Consider the following 27,246-nt stretch of genomic DNA (forward strand, 5'->3'; position numbering starts at 1 on the left):
GAGAGCTCAGGTATAAGTTTTGTTTTCTACACTTAGACAGGGAGAGAGGAGGATGGAGACAAGCAGTAATTTTTTCAACTGCCATTGAACACCATTAACGGCAACATATCAGCCCAGCATCGAGGTAAGTCACTGAGGACAGCATTGCTTCCTGAGCACACGGGGCACAGTGGAAAACACCAGGAGACATGCTTCTCCCACACCAGACTGACAAGTGACAGGCACCTACTAAGGGCTGTGTGGGAACACACAGTCCTCCCCAAACCAAGGATGCTGACCACTTGCAACAGCACCTATCAAAATCAGTGTTCACAGTCCCCGTGACTGCCGAAGTAGAGGAACTCATGCAGTTCTGTGAAAGTTCTTGTCAGTTGCTGTAGCCTCCGGACTGGCTGATGGCTCCATCAACCTCCACCATCATGATGCTCAAAGACAGGATGAGACAGTAACCTCAGGGACACAGCCATTCTGTGCTGTTGTTACTTGGCCTCAAGCCTAGAAAAGCCTTTGGCTGGTTTTATTTATAGCTATAGCCAATAGGGGATCCAACAGTAAATCTATTCCTGTAGTAAGATAAATTTAACATGAGTACAGTCTTCTTTACTTTCTAATTATTAAGAAATAGAGAAAATAACCAAAACAGGAACCCAGTGGTACAGCTCTTCCAGATTAGATTTCACCAAGAACAGCTGCAGAAGGAATGTCTTCAGTGTACATCTATGTGTGCTGCTCTCTTGGACATCAGTAATAACTTCAGGTTTCACATTTCCTGAGAGTGGAGAGAGAGAGGCCTAAAAGGAAGCAGCTCAAGCGAGCATCGAATGCACAGGAGCAGTTTCCCAACACAATACACTGTCCATAAACTCAACTAGAACAGGAAACTGTTTAAAAAAAATCCTCAAAAACCCAAATCAAATTCTCTTCTGGCAAAGAAAAGTATCCTCTCAGTCAAATCAAATGTGCCCATGCTATTCATAGTTCTGTCTACAGATCGGGGCAACCATATGTCCACATTTCTCCTAACACATCTTTCTCTCTTGGAGCCATCACAGAATTAAAACTTCATTCTTTCTCCAAGATTTCTGGACATGAAGCAAACAGGCAGAACTCCACAGTGCACCAAGGGAGTTTAGACACACACAGTGACAGCAGGATGTACATTGTGCCCTTCTCAGTACACCAACTGCACACACACGGGACATCCACATAGCGATTTCTAGAAGGAGAACCATGGGAATTAATCCTCTTCACAGATTTAACAGGCTGTTTGATTGGTACAATCAGCACTGTGACAATGAAAGGCAAAGTTCAACATGTTTTTAACACAGTTTAGTTTGACATTTTGCATACTTGTAGGGCTGCTGACTCCTGGAACTTTTAATCCAGCTTCAAAACTCAGATAAAAACTCTGTCATGTCCTCATAGATGTGGAGTAGCTCTGCATTCAAGCATCTCCTGCTCCTGACAGACAGAAAACCACAGTGCTGCAATGTAATCACAAACACACAGGCATGACTGAGACCGTCAAACAATACTGATGCACTTACTTAGTTCTTACAAGTACCTATAGAACACACAGACACTTCTTAAATCAATAACATTTATTTCCATTAAACCAAGACCATATTTTCCAAAATGAATACAAGATAAAAACTCCAGGTGGTTGGGCAAAGGGAAACAAAAGACAGACTGCACATCATGGATGTTATTTTTCCATCCTCAAAACAATACTGGCACATAGAACTGGCATTTCTCCACAGAACAAAGCCAGCAGAATTTTCCCTCCGCTTCTAGTCAGTAGTTCTATGAAAACTAAATGCATACATGCAGCCTGCAACTTCCATAGCAGAGCTTACCGTGGGAACTTGGAACAATCCTCTACCAGAAGTCACAAAATTGAAGGAAAACACTTCTGTATTCTTCTACCTAGTGGATTTTATAATACTTCCTCGTTCAACAAACAACAGTCAATTTTCCAACATTTACTAGAAGTGCTTAAACCTGCAACACTACCTACAGACAGGCCTGAGGCATTAAAAGAGCCTTATTTATTTGATAGTGATTAAAGCACTGAAAAGTTACACTCCTGTCCAAAACTGAAGCCATTGGAAACCCAGTTTTGTCTGATGGTTTCACTGATCTCTGAATTTCTATAACACAGACACATAACAAACACTCACTTTGAATCATTTCCATAACAACCCCCCACCTCAAAAGCACTATTTTCAAGTATTGCTATCCTAGTCTTCTAACAGCTACTGAAAATTCTCAAGTAACAAGACAAAAAAAGGCCTGAATGGAGAGAAGAGTGCATTTAAACAACCATCTCCCTCTCTTTACCCCACCCTTCCACACAGGATCTTGCTGACTTAATTCCTAACTCACAATTTATTGTACAGCTGTGGCCTGGAATAAGCTTTCCCTGAGCACTCTTTCTACCTGTTTCTAAAAGTCAGAAGGGGTTTACTTGAAATCAGCCACCATTATTGCTATTTTCTTTGCTAAAATGAGACATTTTCTAGGCTAGTTATACCAGTTTGGTAGCCCTGGGTTTCACATGTGAACAAACTTGTTTTCTATTGCTCCAAATACAGAACTTGAAAGTGCATCTGACTTTTTAAAAGTATTATTCAGGCAGGTTTCAGAAAGCAACTAGACCCAAAGGACCTACATGCACGAGTCTTCATAATGCTACATCTCCATCAAAATATGCAGAATTAAGCTTGCATCATTAAGAGATAGAACTGCTTTGTGTCCTAAGGCTTGGATATTAGAAGGGAACCAAACACTGTATTGTGCAAGAGGAGTCAGAGAATGGGAATGAGTATTGATTTCACTTACAGGTAAAGCAGGGGTGTGACGTGCAAGATGCAATACTGCACCATCATGGCACTGACGTCATCTTCTGAGGTCTTATCTCTACCTGCCACCTACCTTCACGCACGTGGGAGCTGTGTGATACACAGAAGGAAGCCTCAGAACTGCAGCAAAACTTGGCTGAAACTACTCTAAGACACAGGTATCGTCACAGGCTTTAAATGCAAATCCCCAGAGGACTGACCTAAAATGTACCATCAAATGCTAACAGTATAAATGCATGAGGCGACTTGTGTTAATGCTGCTGAGTATGTTCAGGATTCAGTAGTCTTGCTTTGCCCTTCTCACTATTTCTAGCATATTAAAAGCATATTTATGTCTCCCCTCATAAATATAGTTAGAATGATAATTTAACTTTGTAGATCCATAACATTTTCTATGCAACTTAACACAACAGCATAAAAAAAAGCCATTTCAATTTAAGAAACAGTGTATTTACAATTAAAATAAGTACAGACCGTATTGGGTTTGCATTTCTCACACAAAATAATTTACAGGGCTTAAAATAATAAGTAAGTCACTGAAAAGCTTTCAGAGATGTGCATTCTTTGTACATCAGAGTGCAGGACAGTTTCAGGAAGCAGTAAGGAATTCTGGCTATGGTTTTTTCATGAGTCCTTACGTTGGACGGCCTTGACCAAAACGAGATTTTGACCTGGATGAAGAACACATGAGAAACATTTGTATGTTATTAATGGCAGGGTTTTCACTTGTCTAGTCAGCTCTCAAGCACAGTATTTGTTTGAAAGCATTTTCATGTTAAAATGAGGAAAATAACCAAATCTCCCTCTCAAAATCTATTATTATTGAGAAAGCTGCCTTTCTGCCAGGATATTCACACCCATTAAGTACATATCCATACCAAGGTACACACAGCTGAAAGAACTGCTATGTCAAATATCTTTTGAAATCATTGACTCTACAGAAAGTAAGTCACATGCCCTTATTTTTTTTGGACAGAATTAAGACCTGTGAGAAACTCCTCTGACAACACATTTGAATTTCCTCGCCAATCCCTTAAAAGCTGGTCAGCAGCTCCATTAGAAGCTTCAGCTCACCTGCCTTCTGACCAGTTCTAGGCTCTATAACTGCACATGGCGTGACAGCTTCTCAGTGCATTTTTGGTTTACCAGTTTAAGGCACAGAAAATCAACATGCATGCCTGTATGGGGTTTTTTTGTGTGTGAGGAGAGACTTGGTTTTGTTTAGGAAGGAGGCCAAACAATAGGCTGAAGCATCTTGGCTAATACTCTTCCAGTTGGTCATAATTTCAGAGCAAATTTATATTGGGGCAGCAATCAACTTTCCAACAGAGAGGCTATAAAGCAGTACTTCCAGCAGAAGAACAAGAAAGTTTCATTCTCTCACCTCTAGTTTCATTTGACAAATGAAGCTTTCACATCATATATGGTTAACCTGGGATGCTGATGCCCGGAAAACAATGTATGAAGTGAGGCTTTCCTTCTTTAAATAAAACCCACCCTTTTCCTTTTCTTTTAATATCTTACCTGGCATTCTTCTCAGTGTTGCTTTGTCGTGCACTGACCTGTGCTGAGGCTTTTATCTGAGCTTCAAGTCTAGAATAAATGCCTCCTGCATACTGGAATCCAGAAAAAAAGAGTAAGGTTTGGCATGATTCCAATTTAACCAATGACTTTTCATTAAAGAAATCACTACCCTTCAGCAGAACCTATGACATACTTTGCTTCATTATCACAAGCCAGTACTGGAACCTTCAAAACCCACCCTATTCTCCATGCCCAGTTTTTAGAGGCAGTGTGAACTTAAAACATGATTTTAAACTGATATTCCTTAAAAAAATGATGCTTAGAGTAAAATAAAGATTGGTAAGGTTCAGTTCTTGAACTCTTGTATCAAAGAGACGGTATTTTCATGTCTTACATGTTTTTGTTACCAAGGGTCACTTCAACACTGTAAATACAACACAGTGACAGGACAAATCTTACCTCTTTGCTCTCTTTTGACTTCACTCGATCAAGCTCCCCCAGCCTCATTTTTATTAAGTGCCCTGTAATCTCAGACATTCTTCTCTGATCTGTCAGAAATAAAACAGAATATTTAGAACACACATTTTCCTTGCTACTGAGTGAAAAGAGAGAAGAATTAGATGCATGTTTTAGGGATACTCTGTTCGTAAAAGTAGCTTTCTTTTCAGCTCATATAAAAACCTTGAACAACTGAGATCCTAGATCCTGACACATGATGCAGCTTCTGCAGTGTTCTTGGCATTTACCAGAATCAGCCTGAGGCATTACACTAAAATCAAAATCTACAGGGATGGTTTTGAGGCAGAGGTTTTCCAAACAGCACAAACATCCAACAATCTCAGGAGAGATTGAGAAAGGTAAAAGAAACAAATGTATTTCTGAGTATTCTTAGTCAGAAAGATTGGGAAAGTGATAGAAATGAACCTTTATCTGCACAGACAACCAATGGCACAGAGATACAAGAAAAACTATCTGCATACTTGTGTAGCTCTCAGTTGACACAACTGTAATCTCTGTAGGTTGTATGCTGACATTCCAAATCAAGAGCATTGACCAAACTAACACATATAATTCATATTTTTCCTTTTTCTCCAGCAAACTTGGAACTCCTGCCCAGTATTTTCCCAGCCAGTAGGCTCAGTGCTGCCCATTTAGCTTCCATTCTGTGTATAAGACTTTGATTTATAGTAGTGGATTCACATGACAGATTTTCTTTCCACTTTCCTATCACAAACATTTTACTCCTGTAGAATAGATGAGATTGCTAATAAACACCAACCAGATCCTAAAGTAACATTTCCAGAAGGAGTTTCTAGCTGTATGAGTATTTTTGTACAGTTTGGAAGAGTTGGAGATTGCTGTGTGTTTTAATGCTGGTTACTAACAATTAGGTAGATGAAATCTGTTCTCTTCCAAACAAGGAGCAACTCTAAAAACAAACCCACCCAAAACCCCATTGCCATATCTGAGATTAAACTCATTAGAAAGGTTGCTAATTAGCTGTACTTTAAGAAAATGAGCCATTTCTTATATTAAACAATAATTTTCCTTGCATTATATTCACTTTATGAAAGCTAAACTCATGCAAGAACGGACCATCTTCTCTTTGAGCATCTTGGTTGAATCTTAGTGACCTCGAGGCATCCCATTTGTTCTGCTGCATACTCACACTGGTTAGAAAAGAAAGATGCACACCATGTTATCAGTGAAGTTTACAAAGAGGAGTTCACTAGGCTATGTTCCCAAGGACTCTGAAAATTACTTACACAAATGGAGATGCATCCCGGGAACTTGACTGTCAAAGAAAGAAAACCACATCAAGTACCTTTTGGGATGAAGTCCAAAACCTAAAAGAATTCTTCAGTATTCAATCCAGAGAGGCTGGTTTCAGACCTCTGATTTTACCTTGTCAGATGGCTTCTCCTTTTTCTGAATGCTAGGTGAAGAAATCACTTTCTTTGAGTGCTTATACGTTTTCTTTAATTTCTCCTTTCTCCCTGCTGAGTAAAGAAATATCTGCTCATACCACAGATACTTGGAATTTCCCAGCTACACACCTACCAAATATTTCCCCCCCCCGTATTTCTTTAAAATCAGAGTAAATACACAAGCTATTTCCCTTTTGTTGGGGTTGCAAGCATGCTAATACACACAGATTACTCAAACCCTTTTCTATCAGAAACATACAGGAACTCAAAAGTACATATTTGAAATGCAGAGTGGTTACACATAGCAGCACAGCTTTACTGCTGTAAAATTAGGAGCTTACAGAGAAGCTACATCTTTGACCACATTAATTCAATCAACAAGCTCAGAGTGACAGCAGAGCAAACAAGTTGAAATTCTAACTACAAAAACTGTCATTCCACTTATTTTTTAAGAACCAAACTGATACACTCCAACCCCTTTGAATAAAGACAAAAAGAACAAAGAATTGCCTCTGCTAAAATGATTCAAGAGTAGGGTGGAAAGGAGAAGCTGCTTTTTGGCTTTCCATGTGTGGTGGTTTAACCCTGTTCCTAAACGTGCCATTGTGTTAAAAAAAACCCGAACTAAAGTCTTTTTAGGTCATACAGAGCTTATCTTCAAGGCAGACACAAGTCTAGCCACATTCACCAATCATTCCACTATGTGACTAGAAGAATATCCTGAAAAAAGCAACCCATACAAGTTGTGTTCTGCCTTTTCTTCCAATGTTTGTGTATGCCAAATGTCATAAGAATCATTTGATAGTGTTTCCAGCAAAATACATTCTTGACCAACTCTGAAGGCAAATCTCAGACACGCATAGCTGCAGCTTTCCTCATTTGCCAGATTTTTTCACGGCACTGAGCAGTGCCAATTTGTGTCTAAACAGAGAAAAAACTAGTTGTACAATTCAAGTAACATTAGGTTTTATTTCTAAAAAGGCCTCATGTTTAAGATTTGCTTACAGCAGAATTCTGCTGCTTTGAATCCCTAAGTTCCAGGGAGGATGACTGGAGAGGTTTGTACCTGGTTTCCTGCACACTTCTTCTTCATCCCCCACTTCATCTTCAGTGACCTCTGAGCCAGTGGTATACTCCTCTTCTTCAGATAACAATGACTGCTGTTTCTAACCAACAGGAGGAGAGTGCCACAGATTATGAGTGAGGCTTGATTCATATCAAACAATATATGTCTCAAAGGAGTTGACTTCAAATGTAGCTCCCTATCTTAGTGACACGTGTGCTCAGTTAAGTCTGAGAACAAGCTTCTCAAATGTTGAGAAGGTAATTTCACACTTCTGTCTATGATGTTTTGATAAATATTTCTATTTATGTTTCTTCCAAGTGGTCAAACTTTGTAAGAGGTTGCCCAGGGAGGCTGCAGAATCTCCATCTTCAGAGATACTTGAGATTTGGCTGGCTATGACCCCAAGTAAAGTGGTATAGCTTTGAAGTTGAATCTAACTTTGAAGTTGGTTTTGCTTTGAGAGTGGGAGGAAATACACAAGATGACCACCAAAGATGCCTTCCAACATCTACTACTGTACGATTCAATGTTTAATACCCAAAGTATTGCTGGCTATAAAAATTATGTTATGATAGCAAACGTCTGAGCTAGCCACATAATCATAGAACACAGGAAACAAGTTCACAAACTGCCTGCAATTGCTGAGATACTCAGTAATCAAATACCACAAAGCACACATATCATGGTGTACTACAAATACACACAGATTACCTATACCAGAATGAGCTGTGTTGATTGCAATTTGGTCTGGAATATCAGGTTGACTTTTTCTGTGAACCCACTCTAATATCTACATTTGCTTCTTTTCCTTCTGTCTCTTGTACATCAGCATAAACTATGGGCTCAAACTATGTCTTGCAACTGATGGGATCACAGGGAATAGTTCTGAGTGTTCAGGACCAAATCATAACAGTGTTAAGCAATATGATGTTTACATTGTTTGAATATACATGTATCTTTTTAAGTAAGTGATGAGTGCCTAGTAATCAACAACAAATGATGAAGGTTAACAGGGACTACAAGTTCAAAAAGTTTAGGAACCACATTTTTGCAGGAGGAGCAGACTTAATATAGGACACTGAGAGCATCAGATTGCAACACAAATTTGAGAGTGGCAGAGGTAAACTGCTGCTCTCCAGCATTTACATCCAAAACCAGTAAATGATGTGCCATCCTATGCTCCTGGCTCTGCATTTGGTTAGGCAGAATGGCTAGCTCTTGAGAAAGGCTTTCTGCAATGAAGCAGCGTAAAGACAACACGAAGCATCTCAGATCAGCCATCAAAGAGACAGACACTCAGAAAATACAATTTGGGTAGTTTACATTTCTGTCAGCCTAATGAGCTGTTAAGAACTGATGCATGCAGTGCACATGTGGTTCTTCATACATACTTTATACTTTCCTATAAAAAGGATTTCAGTCCAAATTAAAGCACGAGTAAAACAACAAAACCCATTTTCCACCAAATTAATTAAAAAATAAGACAAAAAATCAAAGCCAGCTCCCTGTCAGTGCAGAAGATCAAATATTTAAGAGTTACCAACAAGATATTTTACTAACCAGCTGTAAAGTCCAGTTCTTCAGAGAAAGAAACTGTAGTCACAGAGTGAGAGAGAGAGAGAGAGAGAGAGAGGCACATGAGTTAAAGAATTAACAATACTTAGATTTTTTTAAATGTGAGTGGAACTCTAAAAACAGGAGTGTTATGTTCTAGTACACTGGTAACTGCTAGAAGGCCTCCTCTCATCTGTAACTATAAAGTTTGGTGGAAAAACTAACCTCAAACAGGTTGTGAATCACTGTCTGATTAAATGCAGTGAATTCAGAGGCATGTTTGAATATGCTTATCCTTGGCACTAAAAATATTTACACCTGATTTTCATCAAGAAAGCAGTCCAAGACAAGGAGAGCAGTTATCCACCAGATAGAGTTTACATTTAATAGCCTCCAGCACTGACTGCAGGAGGGCTTCTGATACTCTCCAATTCTGAAGGAATCAGCAGTACTGTACTACCACCAGGTAGGAGAACTTCAGAAACTTGTATTTACATGAAAGCTCTCTTTAAACCAGGTGTGTTATAAAGCCCCCTTAAACATGCCTTAGAAAGTATCTCTGTTGACCTAACATACACATAGGAACATGCATGCATTATAGTTCTGGAAAGTAAAATCTTTCATATCTTTGGGGAAAGAAAAAATCCAAACCAAAAGGCAACCCAAGTTACTGTTCTTCCTTTCTGGAGTTGCAGAAGTCATGTGGACATACCCAGATACGTCAGACGACAAAACAATGGCAGTAATTAACTGCCAAAAGTATGACTGGATCCTTTGATATCATCACTTCAATAATGGAGTGGAAAGCACTGACATCCAGAGAATCGATACACAGAAATACTTTCAGAAGATGTGGTAAAGGTTTTGTCTTTTCACCAGCTAGATATTCTGTACCTACGCTAGCCTGTGCTACCCTGCAACGCTCAGCAAGGCACTTGCAACAATGTACAGTGTTTTTTTGTTGTCTATTGAATTCTTCAAAGTACCATTGTAAGAATCCTCATTATCAAAGAAAAAGAGATGGAAAACCCCATAACATTGGCACTCACAGCGTTGATTTCTCCAGTTTTGGGACCCCACGGTGTATTTGGTTCTACAAGCACATCACATTCAATGCCTTTTTCATCACAGAGCCCAATACCAGAATCACTTAAAGAGAAGGATGTGAAAAGGGAAATAAATGTCTATTTAACAACTTTAGACCCAGTCTCTCTTTACTCATCACATATCAAGAGAGAAAAAAGACCTCCAAGGCCTCCACATACTATTTGATAACAATCCATTAAAATATAAAGATAGAGGCAAATGCTTATGGAGAATCAATGTCTGCTTGCAACCTAAGAGGAAAAAGCACTTGTTCTTCACTTCCATTTGCCAACTAAATAAAAAATAAGTTACCTTTAAAAAAGCTTATGCCCCATTTTAAAATGGCAGAGAAATCAAATGTAACACGAACATGCATTAAGCACTGAAGGCTGAGTTATTTCAGTAACACTGCACAACGTTCTTACCTATTCTCATCCTTAGTGAAAGGAACAACAATAATATCCCTGTGATGGAGCAGATCATTCAGTATCTTAGTAGTCTGAGACGGCAAAGCATCATCATCTTCTTTTCCTGAAGGTAAATCAACCATGTGATCCCTCACTTTGCAGCCCTGTCGTACATACACGGAAAAGACAAATGCTTGGCTTAATGAGAAGAACTATTTTCAGTAAGTACAGTAACAAAACTACAGATTTTAAACTTGTGTCCTAAAGTCCTTGGGACACTGACACAATTTACAACCCTTATTTTGGAAAAGATCTCTTCTCATAAGACACTGTTGCCCATCACCATGTGTCATGCTCTCTTAGAAGCGAGCTAGTACTGAAGTACCTTGGGGAGGGTTGTAGGATCAAATCGAAGTACTTTCTGGTTACAACAGGGATATATTCCTGTCCCAGTGGAGCCCAGAGCACTTGCTACACCTGGATAAAGAACTGGCTGCGAATGGTACTGGCAGTGGGAGAATTCAGTACACAGGAAGGACTACATTAGAACAACAAAAAAGATACAATAAAAGGTGAGATTACCAACAGAAGTTAACAGTTTCCACTATAAAGAACATATAACAAGCTTCATTGACATATATTGTCCAAATTGATTTAATTTCTGCCTTGCCCTGCAAAAGTGACCCAAAACAACATGTCTACAGATAAATAAGTGGAAGTGAAAACACACTAACTTGGTTACATCTTGAGCAGCTCAACCAATTGACGGTCCCCCAAAGACGCCAATAAACATCCCGCCAAGATTTCAGTTCCTCATGAAGGCCAATTAAATACTCATGGACTTCCCAGGTTTTGTCCCTGAAAAAAGCAAAAGGTCAGGTTGCATATAGAATCACAAATCTCTTTGGATCCTGCCACCAGAAAGGTGAAGAAGGAGGTGGAGAAGGAGCAGAACAATACATGCTGCTCTGATGAAAAGCTTACAGAAGAGTTGAGAATGGGAATGATGCAAAGTAGGACAATCATTATTAAATTCAGACCATAACAGAAAGCCTATATTCTCACATCCTAAACCTACTAATGACAAAGTACAGCTTGATTCACCTCAAGAAAAACATCACTCCTGAGAAACAAGAGAAACAGAGGAAAAGCCAATACACAGCAGAAATCAAAATACACACATGAAAACAAGTTCAGTCACATTGGAGTTTTCTGTCTTTAAAGTAACATGTTATGCAACAGAAGCATTATTTCTTATACAAGCCAACATAACATGTTCCTGTGTATCTGCAACACAACTGCAGTTACTCAGTTAGAGACTGAAAATGTAAGACCACATCACCTTTTTGATGAACATATGGATGTGAAACTTCTAGTCTTAACAACACAAACTTTGTTCCTTCCTAGTGATAAGGTGACACGAGCCTCTTCAGAATTCAAAAGGGAACATGCAACTTGCACTGATGCATGCTGTCTTTGGAAAGAGTAAATACTATTTTCCCCACAATTTTAAGCCCTGGCCTGAACCTCTTTTTAATTCTGTATACATCTAACCTAAACTGAAGTGAGCAACATTACCATCTGGAAGTTAGTTCCAGGCATCACCAGAGGACCAATCAATATAAATCTATTTTTAAATCATTAAAGAGAGGCTTGTATTAGCTCATCAGCCTGAATACATCAGTGGTCAGCATCATTTCACCCAAGGAATAGTAAATGGATTCTGTGTAGAGAAGTGGTCACAAGCACCATAAGGCTTTAGAAACTAAATAATCCCCTGAGCAACTTTAAAACCCTTCACAGTGTATGCTAGGAATTGCATAGCAGCTACATACAGTCAGCTTAAGTGAAGTAATACAATTAATGAATTCTACGTGGCTAATCACCAGTGATCCTAATATTTCAGGACAGGGTGGCAGAACTCACTTCTATTTAGACTGTTTGGCACCTTGGAATTACTAGGAGAGAATTACTGGTGGGAGGTAACATTAAATATGTGTTATATTGGGAGCTCATAGGAAACTGTGTTTGGATTGTTCCAAACAAAACAGACCTGATGAGAAAAGGTCTCCTATTAGTTATTTCCCACTATCTTCCCTAAAGAGGGCATGTGGAGAGGGAAAGGAACTGCAGCTGACCATGCACTGATCTTCATTAAGAAGAGAATCCAGCTGTTCATAAATATGGATCAAATAGACTAAGTGGAACTAAGCATTTGTGCCAAAGAAGCCAGGTGTACATACAGAACAGGTCCTGAAACCTCCTCTGACAAATACTTTAGAACAGAAAAACAAGGACTACTATAAATAAACTTTGTCAGTTAAGGAGGCTGAGTTTTGGATTTGACAGTATGAAATCAGTGTAGAAATGATAGCATTTCTCTGCTGGCAGAGCTGGATGTATCATTCAGTAACAAACACTGTATAAAGCAGGCCTTTAATTTAATCTGCCATCAACTACGCACATCTTAAAACCCCTTGATGAAAGAATTAGTTCAGTATTTTCTATTTAAGGCAGTACAACTTCAAAAGAGCCCTCTCAGGCATCACGGCTGCACCTTTCCCATCTCCATTCTACAGCAGCACTGCTGAATGAATTTCAGAAGTACATCACATAATCACCGAGGTAATGTGAAGTCAAGATGTTTCATACTGCTCTTCACATACCTATTGCTTTATTTTCTAATGCATCTGACAACTTCTAAACATGTTATACTTTGTAAAAATCACCCAAATTCCTGTAGTTGAAGAAACATTTTGAATATATATATTCACTACCTTATATGAACATAAACAATATTCCCATGTTGATCTATGTTGATTTTTCCTGGCACACATGAAATTCTCCTTTCAGTTTCTTTAGTCAGCAGCTTTTTACATAAACAGCATCTAGATTAGAAACAAAATAAGAAAATAGTGGAGTAAGAACAGGATTTCAAAACACAGGGACTGTCCTTGCAACTAAAGCAGTGACACAAAAAGTCCATACCTACCTGTATAATGTTGCTGCATTTCCTCGAGAATCTGGATTTGGGTACTCTGGATCAAACAGTCTCTCAATCTTCTTGCAGAAAAGTTTACTATTAATGACAGCAACACATCTCACCCATTAGAAAAAAACTGAAAATGGCTTTCTGTACAGTGAGACTAACAATTATAATCTGATGACAAGGGAAAGTCACCACATTTCTCTCACAACCCAGGTTTTCATGTGATTTTTCTTGAAGTTTATTTGTTTGGATAACTGCCTCCTGATCTGATCATCTCTTCTTTTCACATAGACGTGAGGAAAGAGATCGCTTAATGTTTTTTATTCTGTTGCTTGCCAATATAAACAAGCAGTTTCTATCTTGACTACAAGGCTTTCTATTAATGAATACTTGTGTGAAATTACACTTAACTTTTAGTATTTAAGTCATATCTTCATCCCAACTGATTAAAATCCTAAGTTGGAGTCCTTATGTATGAAATAGTATTCCATTACAGCTATTCAGTCTTCCAGTCATCTTAAATTCTATGTCTAAACATCAGAGTCCACAGGATGCTGAAGCCAAACCACTCTCTACAAATTAGTAGCATGTCTCCCATAAAAAGTTCCTTACCCTAATCCTGGCTCCCATGTGAGAATTCATGAGTAAGTTGACTATGTCACACTCCTACCGTGGCCTTTCCTTTTGCTCATTTCCTATAAAAACCTCTTTCCTTTTCCTCATAATTTTAACATAAAATTCTGAAGTCACTAAATTCTATTCTGTGTTTGAGATAAATACACCATTCATATTCTCACCAGTTCAAACCCCACAGCTTCCTCTTATCATAGAATGGTAGGGGTTGGAAGGGACCTTTAGAGATCATTTAGTCCAACCCCTCTACAGAAGCAGGTTCACCTAGATCAGGTCACATAGGAACTGAAAACTTGACCCAAAAGCCCAACAGCACTTCAGTATGGGACAAAAAAAGTTACCTCTTAAATTTGTCTCTTTTGTCCTTCAGATCTTCCACTTCATTGTGTGTGAAGAGATCAGCGATGTGAGTAACGAGATTGGCATTGATGCAATTCATGTTACACGGAGTGGCTACAATAGCATTCATGTTTTTGTGACAGTAATGAATACATTTTTCTACCTAGGAAATAATAGAAACATTAAAAACAATGTTAAAGAATTCTAGACAAAGCTATCTCAAAAGATGTCCTGATTGCTTCAAGATTCTTATTCTTTTCAAGTGTGGTGTTTTGGAAAAGTATTTCAGTTCAGCTTAAGACTGAAAAACAGGTCCCAAATTTGTCTAAAGGAGACTCTGAATTAAGGTGACTCTGACTTAGTTTGATTTCTTTTCCAAAAGGTTTCTACAGATCAAAATATGACTCCAAAAATGTTTCTTCAACAAGTGGTTCCTTCCCACTGCTTGTAAAAAGAGAACCACAGTACACACCATAGATAGTACTGCCTGGATCTCAAACAGCTGTTTACTGTGTATTGTGGGTCACCCCAATGACAGGACTTTGAACAAATACTTTAACAAAGAGATCAGAAGATATTAGTTCAGAACCAGATTCTAAATTGCACAAGTGTCATAAGGATATAAAAAAGATCTTAATTGATTTCATAAAACCCATCACATTTTGAAACAACTTCCTCAAAGTTTTCTGGCATTGAGATTCTGCAAATATTAGACCACAGCATTGGAAAAGAAAGGTGGTAAAAACTTGAAAATGTCTTTGTTGCACCATCTGTTTATGTAACAGTCAAGGATGACAAACAAGTTGTTAGACACCAGTAATTAACTGTGCCCTTATAGCAGAGAACCTTTTTTTCTTAATACTTACTAATGAATCCATCTTCAAAAACTCAGAAGAAATAAGAATGGATATGACATTTGACGGTTCTAAAAGGCAACAAAAAAAGGGTTTTTGTTGTATCAATCCTTAATTTAACATTATTTTTGTATCACATCCCTCCCTCTGCATATTTACTATCTGTTTTAAGTACCATTTTACCAATCAATCTGTCATTCCACCTTCCAATATGCCAACCATTTTCCATCTTAAGAAACAAGGGTTTGGGTTATCATTTAGGTGGCCAGAGTACAACAAAATTGGAAACTATATAAACTAGGAATGGTGGCTTGATAGAGATACAATGACTAAACAATTACACAATAAGATAAACTTCTATCTGTAGTCAACATCTCCAGATGACATTTGGCTTAATATAACCTTTGTGTTGCAAGTTACAATTGTATTCTCTTGGCTTCTTTCTTTTTTTTGAAACAGTGGCAAAGGCTCTGAATGAGATTCAAAAGTTTCCTCAACTTCATAAAGGCAAAAGATTGCATTGACTTGTTAAAAAATATGAACAAAGCACCAATGGGGAGAAGAAGAGAAAAACCAAAACCCAACAATCATCGGTGTTTTAAAACCACCACTCTGTTCTTGTTCAGAACTAAGAATAGTGAATCCCAAAATATATCAGACCTTTTTCACTGCTTCAGCTATCAGGATATTTCCTCAAAACTGCCAGTATTGACAAATCAGAGACATCTGCTCTAGTCAGCAGAGCATCTGTTGTAATACTTCACTAACAAACAGCAAGCTTTAGTGCAATGGTGAGAAACAGAGACAGGTGCTGAACTGTGTCAAAATACATTCATATGCCATTAGTACAGAATATAATGAACCTATAAGTAATGATCTACAAACTTTCTTTTACCTAAAGTGGGCATTTCATCAATTTCACATTCTTTAGTGTTCCTTTTAACGTATCTTATCAACCAGTCAAAGATGTGAACGTCGCAGTGCACTGAAATGTCCACCTCTTCCCAGCGCTGGGCATCCACTGACAGATATTCAGCAAAGTATTTCATTTCTGAAACCAAAAGGTCTCGAGGGCACACAAAATCTTCTTTGAGGTTTTTTGCTTCATCACACACATGGATCACCATATTTGGCCTCAAAAGGAAAACACGTCACAGACCAAATTAGGACCATCAGCCAATTAGAACACCAAAATCCATCAATGATTATCTCATCTCCAAACCTGCATCACACATTGCAATACTCATGTCACCAATGGGGTTTTATTAACAGAAGGAAAACAAATCGCAGTTATTAACTACTAAGACAAACTGTTAATGGAAATTATTGTCAGATAGCATTGTCAGGTGAAGAACACAGATGAATATCCTCTGACACATAATCAGTACAATTTAATTGTTAAGGGACCAAAGAAAGAAAACCTCTATCTGCAGCCCCCTGTTTTGTCACCAGCTATGGGCTACTACCTGAAACACATAGAGAACTTTTTTTCTCCCTTTTTTTTTTCTTACTTTGAAAAAGAGGCATTTCATTTACATTCTTAATTCACATCTTCCATTTTCCACTTTTACATAGGAGAAATCTATGTTCACAGAAGTTTCTCTTTAAAAAAAATGAAATGTTACTGAGCATGAGTCTTCTCTCATCCCTTTTTAAAATCAGGTTGTGTTTCCCATTCTCATCACAGTAGTGATCAATCACTCAGAGGAACACTATGGACAGATTTTTAAGCAAGCTATCCCTATTGCACATCAGACATTTTCAAACCAATCCCTAGTACTTCTGTAGCAATGTAAGCTTCCAAAATTTCTTACAGCATTTATGAATATGTTCTCAGTTGTCTTCTTTCTGATGGCAGAAAAGCAATTTAGACATCTTTTTGTCAGCTCTATAATCCTCTAGACAACAAACACACAAAGATCTTCTTACCCTTGGCTTTCATCAGTGCTTTCTCCACCTTTTGGTATGGGATCTTTCTCAGATTCTGTAGAACAATTCCTTGGGGAGGTTGTGCTGGGCCTTCCTTAAATGTAGGGAAAAAAAGACTGCATCAGAATGCAAATCCCTGACCTTTTGCTCTTTGGCATCTTGGAAAGACAATCAAAGGACAGCTCTCCAGTTTAGCAACAAATCTGCTACCATAATGGCTACTCAACAATCCAAATTCCTGCTCCGAGTGCCATGCACTGGAAACTCAGACCATTGCCCAGACATTTGGCTGCAAACTCCTATCAGTCCTGTCTCAACATAGAGCTGTAAGATTCACACAGAGTCCTCAGCATTTCCTTCTAGAAACGCACTCTCCATTCTTTTAAGTCTCCTCTGCTTTGTGGGATGGAGGTTTTAAGGCTGTCACATCAAAATGCTGTTTTGGGGAAGCTTTGCTGCCAGAATATAACAACTTGAGACAGACTAAGTCCCTTTCTTATCCATAACATGTTAGCTTTGGAAATAAAGTGATCCCAAATAGAAGCACAGAAGTCCCTCCAGATGTATTTCTGCTCAAGCATGGGGGCTGGACTAGATCATCTTTAGAGATCCCTTCCAATCCCTACCATTCTGTAATATAAAACAATGCTCAAAGAAAGCAGACCATGAAATTTGTTTTAGTCTTAGAGCTACATCATGTAGGTTATTCCAGAAATAAAAGACAGCTGTGCTTTTGTTCAGACAGGTTACCTTCACAGAAGCACTACAAGCACTAGAGCCTGGACACAAAACCCAGTGAAGTCCTGGAGGTCTAGTCCCCAAAGCCAGTGAGTCCCAGGTCAAGGATTAAGACAACCCAAGCATCCAGCTACTGAGTAACTTTTCCAGCTGTCTGTGATGAATGGATTGCTCCAATCTGAAACTTCAATAACCTTGCTTAGAAAGGTCATTGTCTTCTTGAAATAACGGAAGGGCATGTGTTCCACTGATGAAAACCCACAAGGTCGTGATTTTCTGTGACTACTCCCTACTCTCAGATTTCTACGAAAAGAGTTCCAGAAGCACTTTCTCCCTGGGTAATGTAAGAGGTTGTACTCTTCTGAAGACTAAAATAGATCTCTTCATCTTACAGCTAAATAACTGTACTAGACTGGCACCAAAAATGATCTGGAAGCTCTATACAATTCAGAGCACAGCAGTTGTGCCCTTCAGGAAAACAGTTATCACACCAGAAGCAGAAGAAACAAAACTTTTTCCACAGATTTGGCCAAAGGCCTTGCAAAGTTAAGCCTTAGTAAGGCCTAACAGGAAATGCAGTTAATAAACTACAAAAAACAAAGGCATGGAAAAGCTCTGTCTGCAAATATTAAGACATTTATTTTGAACACAGTGATTTATTAAATAAAAGGAAATAATGCTGACAAGGATATGTAACACAGCCAAATTAAAGGGGATGTCTGAATTTCACCATATATTTCTTCCTATCTGTTGGTTTTTTTTGTTGCTGTTGTTGTTTTCCTCCCTCCAAAGCTAACAGATTGACTTTCAGAAGTGAGTAACAAATACTTTGGGTAAAAGGCTACTCTATCTGCTTGTTTACTGCTATAATATACATTCAGAGAGACTTCACAGCAATTTGCCTTATAAATAGCAAGTAATAAATGAGCTTTTATAACTCAGCCAAAACCAGGATCCATCTTCAAAATGAATTTGGTCTGATGGCTGCTTCTTGCTGTTACTCATGTCTACAAACAAATCCAAACAGGCCTAAAATTCTTCATCCTGACAACAAGCAGATGCGAATACATCCACTAGGAAGTAATCAAGAAAAAACATTTACAAATGGGCTTTTCACAAAGCCCCAGTTCTGAAATACACAAGTACCTCACAAATATTAAGAAGGTGAGTTCTCTCCAGCCTATGAGAAAAAGGTTAATTATCCTCATTTTGTATCAACAGATTACAGGGAAAATTACTTATCCAAAGTCACAAAGAAAAGAGAGAAATCTCAGGCTGGGATCTTGTAGGAAACATTAGGGGACTTAAGTGTATTAATGCTTATTACACATATTATCCATTGTTAAAAAGAAAGCATGCACTAATTGTTTAAAGACTTCGACAAGCAAGAGTTAGCTTGTTAACTGCCTACTGGGAAGCTACTAATCTTGTAAGCAGCCACCTGTGGCTGTAAGAAGCATTTATTCCACATCATGCACATAAAAAGTTCATAATTGGAAGCAGTTTCAGTCGAGATACTCCACACACACTTCAAAAATATCATCTTGATTAGAGTTATTAATAAACTTTCAATTGTTTTCCAGCAAAGGTCAAACTGCTGTTTTAATTCTGCAAAGAGAACAGTGGCCAGAAAGCTGCAGCGCTGTGAAGGGCATCATAACCATTTAAACACTTTGCTGTCATCTTCTTAAGGCAGAAATTATTTACTCATTACTGAAGCAAATTTCTCATAAACCACATTTACCAGGTCCAACAAGGCACTGACAACATCTCAGTCAACACTGAAAATCAAAGAACAACTATCACACACTTAATTACAACTTCTTACAGGAGAAGTTGTACCTAAGGAAATATTAACACCATTTAATTATCTTGTGATTTAAATACAACAATTAGGACTGATCTTCTTCTGCCAAATTATGACTGGGACACATAATATGCCATTACAAGACTGTCTTGCATCAAAAAGAGCTGCACTTCACTCCAGCTCTTCTGTAGCCATCTTGCTACTGAGCAGTACGGCAACCAGAGGGCTTTCAGCTGGGAGAGAAGGGTCTGACCTCAGGGGATTATCTTCTCAGCTTTCTGTAGCTTTTCTACACAAAACTTTCTAGTTATGTTAATGATATAACTTAACGTAATTGCATGTGGCTGTAGGTTTAACAGTACAACACTGGGGATACAAAACAAGAGTAATTCTTCCCCTCATCAAAAATCCTGAACAGAGGATTCAGCCTAAGGATTTATGCCTTTTGGAAGGAGAAGTTACTAAAAACATCCAAATCAAACATCAATTCTAAATCTAAATTAACTGAAGATGATCTTACACATGCTTTATATTTACACTTAACTTTCTTTTTCAGTGATGAACAGTGTACTGCTCCTGGGTGGACTTACCATTCAGGACACACAAGCATGCACATACTGGTTCTAATCAAAGCCAATATATTTCAGAAGGACTAAAAACATACCAGTTATAGTAATGGAATCCTGTCCAATAGCAGGCTCCTGAAACTCTGCCTGTGTATCGAGCAAGGAGGATTTGATGTACGTAGCTAAAGTTTCCACAGGACTCGCACCAGCAGCCATCAGCGGATTATACTGGTTGTCAACGGGTGAACTTCCACTGCTTTTCAGTTCATCAAACCTTTTTGCACACTGTCACAAGATTAAATGATAAGACAATGAAGAAGCAGCTTTCAGTATATTTTTAATGACAATAATTTGAAGTGGATTTTGTATTTGATATCTTTCACATGTGAGCAGTTACAATGCTTCCTATTTAGTCAGTGGTGTCAGGAAAGTATATCAATATACAGTAATTAAGTAAGATTTATCATAAGTAAATACTATAACAGAGAAAGAAAAAACCAATATAGAAACTGTTTCTACCCTTTAATTCCTTGAACTCTGTGATTTTAACGCAGATCTTCAAAAGAGAAAGTTGTGGGCAAGAGTTTAAATTCTCAGTTTGTAACTAGTTCTTTTACCATAAACATTGTCAAATATTATTCAGGGTAGCTATAGTATTTGGTTGGTAATCACTCTTTTTTTATGACTTCCATTCTCATTTGGACAAAAAGGACTGGTGATTTCCACTGCAGTTTTATCAACCTTCCATCCCTTGTTTGGATGAACTACAGAGTGTTTCCACTTTGTAAATTTGTATGGCTCCAACAACAATCAGGGGTTTGGTTCAGCAGAATCCTACATACAGGTAATTTTCACATATAAGTACAGCTAATTAATTCTGCCCATCAGGCTCCATTCAAGCAGCTTTTTTACAATTAATTTTGGATTGAGCTAACAGACATGGCTGCATGCCACCTGTCCCTTTGGGAGTCAGCACACACTGACATCCTTCTGATATTCATGTACTGTCTCAAATTTGAAAGGGATGCCAGTCTACTACATGCCACAGATAGACAAAAGGACAGGCATACATTTATTTCATTGCCTTAAACAGGGACTCCATATATTTGAGAGACTTTATTCTTTGAAAACAGAGTAATCAGACATGGAGTAATCAATTATACTGTCCTAATTAACGAGGAGAGCGTTCACCAGTACTGTCTGAAAATTCAAAGGTAAATAAGACACTCCCAGAAGGACTTTGCCAAGCAGTTGAAAGGCAGTAACATTGTAGAGAAGCTGCTACACCCAATCATTCCCTTCTATGTTCTAAATACAAGGTTACAGTGGTGCCCAATAGCAAGGCTACACACGTGAGCTGACACATTTGATTATGTTTGCAGGAAGATGAAGACCACTGGCTTGTTTTCTTTCAGCTTTGCTGAATGACAAGGACAAACCCCATTTTCCTGTCCTGGCTTATTTCTCCTCAGAAAAATATTATTTAAAAAATGTAATTATTTCACCAGGAAATTCACCAAACCAGAAAGATGAAGGATATGCAGGTACTAGGTTCTTCAAAGAATTCCAGACAAAGAAAGATAAATCCACACCCTGTGGAACCATGCAAGAAGCAACTGCACTCTTACCTACCTACTGGAGATCTGTAACTCACACTTCTATTTCAATTGCAAGCATAGAAAGTTATCAGTTTTGCTGGTGAGTACACCACAGTCTACATGAGGTTAGTGGGTACTGCCATCCTTCCCACAAAAATCTTAGCTATGTAATTTGAGATGTCAGCACATTAAAAGTGTTTAGTTTTTACTTTCCAGTAATCTTTATTCTTATTCTAGATCAGTTCTAATGAAATTAAATGCAGAATGTATTTCTTCATATCAACATTCAGGCTTTGTAGAAGAAATTCCTTTTTTTCCAATGTACAGCTCATTTCTGATCAAACATATTTGGTTCTTTAGGTATAAACTACAGAGAAGAGAAGAGAAGAGAAGAGAAGAGAAGAGAAGAGAAGAGAAGAGAAGAGAAGAGAAGAGAAGAGAAGAGAAGAGAAGAGAAGAGAAGAGAAGAGAAGAGAAGAGAAGAGAAGAGAAGAGAAGAGAAGAGAAGAGAAGAGAAGAGAAGAGAAGAGAAGAGAAGAGAAGAGAAGAGAAGAGAAGAGAAGCCTTAACTTCAATTTCCCTCCCTCCCTGAAAGACTTTTTCATAAAGTACTGCTTAAAGCACATGAAGTGTTTTATTAGTAGAGTCACCTCTTTGGATGTGTATCCTGGAACTAGCCTTGCCACGCTGTCCCAGTTGATAGGCTGAGGAACACCGATTAGGGAACACAGGATCATATCCAAAACCATTTGGTTGTTGTCGTAAGGAAAGTTATTGTTTTCTGAAAATCCACGACTCATCTTTGGCTACTTAAGCCTAGAAGAGAAAGTGTTATTAGCAAGTCTCACCCCATAGCTTGCCAAAGCTTGATTTACATAGCACTCCATAAATTACTGGGAGAAATGTTTCACACAGCATTCCAGTCACATACTAACGCTTTAATGGACAAGATTTGTGTATTCATACTTGCATCCTCCAAACCCTGAGGGGAGAAGCATATGCACAAAACACACCAAACCCAACTCAACAGCAGCAGGCACTACCCGCCATTCCCATTCCAAGGGACATTATAATTAAAATTTACATCCATTCAAATATACTTGCCTGTTCCCATAAACTTTCTGCTGCTCAACTTCAGTATCCTCTTACTTTGCCTATGTTTTACACAACTGGCTTCCATTATATAGGAGCCAACCCAGGGCATACAGCTAAGGGACATCAAGAATATTTTAGAGCCAGGAAACACAACACCTAGATATGTTTCATCTCTCACCCTGAAGATCTAACTTTTGGGGTATCCTAAGGCACTTGTAACTCCTGATTAGCTGTATTATCAGGGCCAAAAACCCTTGTTCCTTCAGCTTCAAGTTGAACACTACAGCAAAGCATCTGAGGACAGCAGTGAACACCTTAAAAAATGTCATTCTCCTAAATTGAAAAATGTTATATTTGGGGTTTTCTTTTTCATTTTTCAAATAAATTTTATGTATAGTACCAGGGAACACAGTAAAAGTTCAAAGTAGTTTCAGCATATGCTGGGAGAAAACTTCAGGCATTAATCAAGACTTTCACATCCAAGTAATTCACGGGCAAAGAGCTTAGTGAGGACTCATACTTGGAAAGCACTTTGGGCCTTTTCCAAAGCACCTTAAACAGATCACATAAACAATAGGACTCAAAAGTCACATACAGAATTTTGACTTATAATACATGGACTAGAGAGAACTCAGAGAAAATATACTCAAATGGTAGCAGATTTAACTGATCACTTGCTACTGAAAGTATACAACACACAGTTGTTTCTTTTGCATCACCCTTTTTCTAGAAGACAAACTGCTCGAAATACACAATATAGCACTGATTTTGTTTCTGATTCTAGAAGCTGTTCAAGCACTTTGTTGTTTGCCTATTTTCTTGGTAGAAAGAGAAACCATAACAGCAGGTAACTGTAACCTTTAATCCTCTCAAAATAGCTGAAAGAAAAATCCCAGAACCCACCAACATAACCCTTTGGTTTCATATATTCATGAGAGATAAAACAAACATAATACCCACCAATAAAACACAGAAGACAAGCCCAACAGAAATATTCATACCATTTTAGCAATCTGAAATGACATCTACTGCAAAGCACATTGCAGAGCCAGTTCTAAAGGACAGAGCTCCTTCAAAGACGATACAATCTCAAACTTTCGGTCCTTGCAGTCAGTGAGTCTTTAGCCCTCGTTCTGACAGCACTATTCAGTGGTGTCCCTTTGGTAACTCTGTGGTGGAGACTTCTCACTGTCAGTGCGCAGACAGATGTCAGCATCAATTATACTTAAGCCAATGAATTTCTACCATATCTGCTGCTATGAAAAGAAATAATTCAGCCAGAGCAGGTCAGCACCAGTGGCAAACCTGAGCGGTTATTAAATATGAAGCTGATTTCCTGTGCTTCCTTGTACACATGTAGCGGCTGGTTTAAAAATGTGTTTGAATGAGATAAGCAAATGATGGAGTATTAGAATCCTCTGATCTTGCACCATAAAATAGGCTTAATGAAAGTAAAATTACTAGCACTGTCAATATTCTGTAATCCACCATTTTAAGGACTAGCTCTATGGTATGATTATGCTGAGTAATCCAAGAAAGAAAAGCAGTTATTTTGCAATAGTGAGAGTCTATAATTTAAAGGGGAAAAAAACTGGAGTGCTTTGCTGGTAACAAGTTTACACACACATCAGTGCTGTGGACCATGAAGGGATGGATGACAGGTAGTCTAAAACTTAAGGACACATTCAGAGAGAATGAAGTCCGTGTCTCTCAAATATTTCTTCCTTTGGTTAACTTGTACGTTTTATATATGCTTCCTAATGCAAAGATAAATGAAGGAGCATACTTAAGGTACAAGCATACAGGAGTTAAATATTTTGATTTCTGTTCTAGAGAGAACACAGGACTCCTCTTCGTGGCTTTATACAGCATATTTAACATTTGCCTTTTTGTCCTTCAGAAAATCCTGTTAGAAGTGTAGCACGAGACACACGCAAGACTCTGTATCGTACAAGAATGGTGCACTCCAGAAGAGCAACAAAAAGGCTGTAATCAACCATACTACTAAGACAGAGAAGGCAACCTCTTCAGATTCTCTCCACTTTTTTACTCCAAGTGAACCTCAAGTTAACCCTTTATTCAACTGTGGGAATTGGAGAAAAAAAAAGTTTCAGAATTACTTCATTCTGACCAGCTCATCTGATATGCACAATATCAACCAAAAATGACACCAGGCTTTTTTATTAATACTTGGGATTTTAAATTAAGTGGTGTAACAGCTCAATAGCTCATGAAACTGTTAAGATTTAATATCAGTTTACATCACCATGCAGGAAGCTGGTTTACCTTACAGCAATGCACCGCCCCGGTTAAGATTGATGTGGTTTATTTAAAACCAAAGAATCCACCTAAAAGTGAAGGATGCCTATCCCCTCGCACGTGCACAACCTGCAGGAAGGTAAAGATGGCGGGATGGGCATGAGGTGTCGTGCAGAACGTCTGAACGCAGCCAAGTGATGGTGCAGAATGAGGCGTGGGAGACGATAGTAACTTCCACTGTGGTTTGCCTACTTTCTAGTCAAAATTAAAGTTAACAGCGGCTATGCAAATTAAAGAAACCCCGATCCTCGTTTTTGGGGCAAGATCCTACAAGTGTAAGCTGCCTCCACACGCAGCACCGCCCCGGCGGGACCCGCCCTCAGCAGCGGGGACCTGCGCCGGTCCCCCCGGCGCTCCCGCCGCAGCTCCAGGCTCCTTCCCCCGGCCAGCGGCGCACAGGGCAAGGGGAAACCCGGCTGCCCCCGAGCAGGGGTTACCTGGCAGGCTCCCAGGCGAGGGTCGGCGGGCGCGGGGCAACGGCGGCTCCTCCTTCGCGAGGCGGCCAGCGGCGCCGCTGCCCTGAGGCGACAAGCACCGCGCCCGGCGGAGCGGAGCCTGGGAGCAGCCCCGTACAGGCCGGTCCTGCTGGGAAGCAGCAGAGCCGCTTCAGGGCTCCCGAGCGCGGCGGGACCCGCGACCAGCCCGCCTGCCGTGCCCCGAGCGCGGGACACGGGCGCCCTCACACGCCGGCCCCACCCTCCCGAGAAGGCGGAGCGCGCGGCCGGGCAGCGCCGTGAGGGGGACCGCGGCGACCAATCGGCGTCGGGCTTGTGGGGAGGCCCCGCCCCCTCCCGCCAGGGACAGCCAATGGGCTGGGCGGGAGCGGGCCCGGCGGGGGGAATGCGGCGGCGGCCCCGCATTGTCGCAGTGCAGCGGCGGCGGCAGCGCCCCCTGGCGGCCCGCGTCCGGTAGCCTTAGCAACGCCGGCGCGCCGGCTCCGCCCCGCCGCCGCCGTGACGCGACGCGGCCCTGCCCCGCTCCTGCCCGCGCCACCGGCCGCCCCTGCTCCGCGATGCCCTTGTAAACGCCAGGAAACAACGTCTAACTTGTACACGCCCAACGGCTGGGGCTCCTGCAGGCTCCTCTCACACCAGATTAGTCACCCAGTTTGTTCCCTGCCACACGTCTGCTACTCAATCAGATCCTCACAAACAGTGTAGAGCTACTTCCCTTGGGAGGCCGCCCCTGCTGGCTCGGGATCTGCCCACATCCCCTTTCCCTGTGTGCAACACAGAATAACTGGCCCCAGGCATTCACAGCCCCGCTGTTCTTTCTGCCTCTAAATCCTGCTGTAACCCGAGTTCCTCCTTGGGGTCTCATTACTAGTTACAAATATCCAAATGGTGGCTGTCAGGACGTTGGGGCATCACCTTTTACTGTTGTATCTAGTGCCAGGCCAAGGGGTAATGGAAAGAAGCTGGAACACAAAGTTCCATTTAAACATAAGGAAAAGCGATTTAACTGCTGAGGTGAGGGAGCCCTGGCACAGGCTGCCCAGGGAGGGTCTGGAGCCTCCTTCTCTGGAGGTCTTCAAAACCCTCCTGCACGCGTTCCTGTGTGACCTGATCTAGGCAGACATGTTCTCCAACGGTCCCTTCCAACCCCTACCATTCTGTGACCCTATGATTTAGGCAATAACCACCAAGATAATCACAGCCACAGTGATATTCCTTCCACATTACCCCCACACCTAAACTCCAGAGTAATACAGCGAGGACAGAGAACACACACAACAAAGGCGTAGAAAAGATCAGAAAAAGATTGCACCAATCTAGCAAAGCACATGAAATCTGAACTTGTTGCATCAGTGCGACAGTTTCCTTTGAGTTTCACTTAAAGTAGAAAACACTCTGGATTTCACACCATCCCAGAGCAATCCATAGCCTTAGCTGAAGCTGCAATATTGCTATGTTGTGATGACATCAAGTTACTACACTATCAATGGAAGCTGAT

The 27,246-nt window shown here is 39.8% G+C and overlaps 1 protein-coding gene across 5 annotated transcripts; it reads right to left on the reverse strand.

Moving 5' to 3' along the window:
• Window positions 1-1,626: 1,626 nt before the first annotated feature.
• SANBR (SANT and BTB domain regulator of CSR) lies at window positions 1,627-25,938 on the reverse strand. 5 transcript variants are annotated; one of them, XM_061989278.1, is made up of 21 exons: window positions 25,731-25,938; window positions 22,530-22,695; window positions 20,380-20,566; window positions 17,171-17,264; window positions 16,137-16,375; window positions 15,254-15,312; window positions 14,390-14,550; window positions 13,419-13,505; window positions 13,204-13,314; window positions 11,161-11,284; window positions 10,812-10,964; window positions 10,445-10,590; window positions 9,983-10,082; window positions 8,940-8,972; window positions 7,380-7,479; window positions 6,291-6,385; window positions 6,152-6,180; window positions 5,982-6,055; window positions 4,845-4,933; window positions 4,386-4,477; window positions 1,627-3,532 (listed from the first exon to the last, which is right to left on the reverse strand). In XM_061989278.1, the coding sequence occupies exons 2-21, from the start codon at window positions 22,677-22,679 to the stop codon at window positions 3,496-3,498; spliced, it is 2,160 nt and encodes a 719-aa protein (XP_061845262.1). In that variant the 5' UTR covers window positions 22,680-22,695; window positions 25,731-25,938; the 3' UTR covers window positions 1,627-3,495. The 5 variants fall into 5 exon arrangements, with proteins under 5 accessions (XP_061845262.1, XP_061845265.1, XP_061845264.1 ...); XM_061989281.1 differs by lacking the exon at window positions 13,419-13,505; XM_061989280.1 differs by lacking the exon at window positions 8,940-8,972 and having other exon boundaries at window positions 7,380-7,473.
• Between the last annotated feature and the right edge of the window lie 1,308 nt (window positions 25,939-27,246).

Source organism: Colius striatus, chromosome 2 (genome assembly GCF_028858725.1).
Source record: "Colius striatus isolate bColStr4 chromosome 2, bColStr4.1.hap1, whole genome shotgun sequence".
Classification (NCBI taxonomy): domain Eukaryota; kingdom Metazoa; phylum Chordata; class Aves; order Coliiformes; family Coliidae; genus Colius; species Colius striatus.

Excerpts from the sequence above, each read along its gene's own strand:
- SANBR (XM_061989278.1), bottom strand. The coding sequence starts at position 22,679 with ATGAGTCGTGGATTTTCAGAAAACAATAACTTTCCTTACGACAACAAC. Across the intron at positions 16,376-17,170 it reads AGCACTGATGAAAGCCAAGG|GCCAAATATGGTGATCCATG; the intron begins GTAAGAAGATCT and ends TTTCCTTTTGAG. Across the intron at positions 10,083-10,444 it reads TTCACTAAGGATGAGAATAG|TGATTCTGGTATTGGGCTCT; the intron begins GTAAGAACGTTG and ends CTTCTCTTTAAG.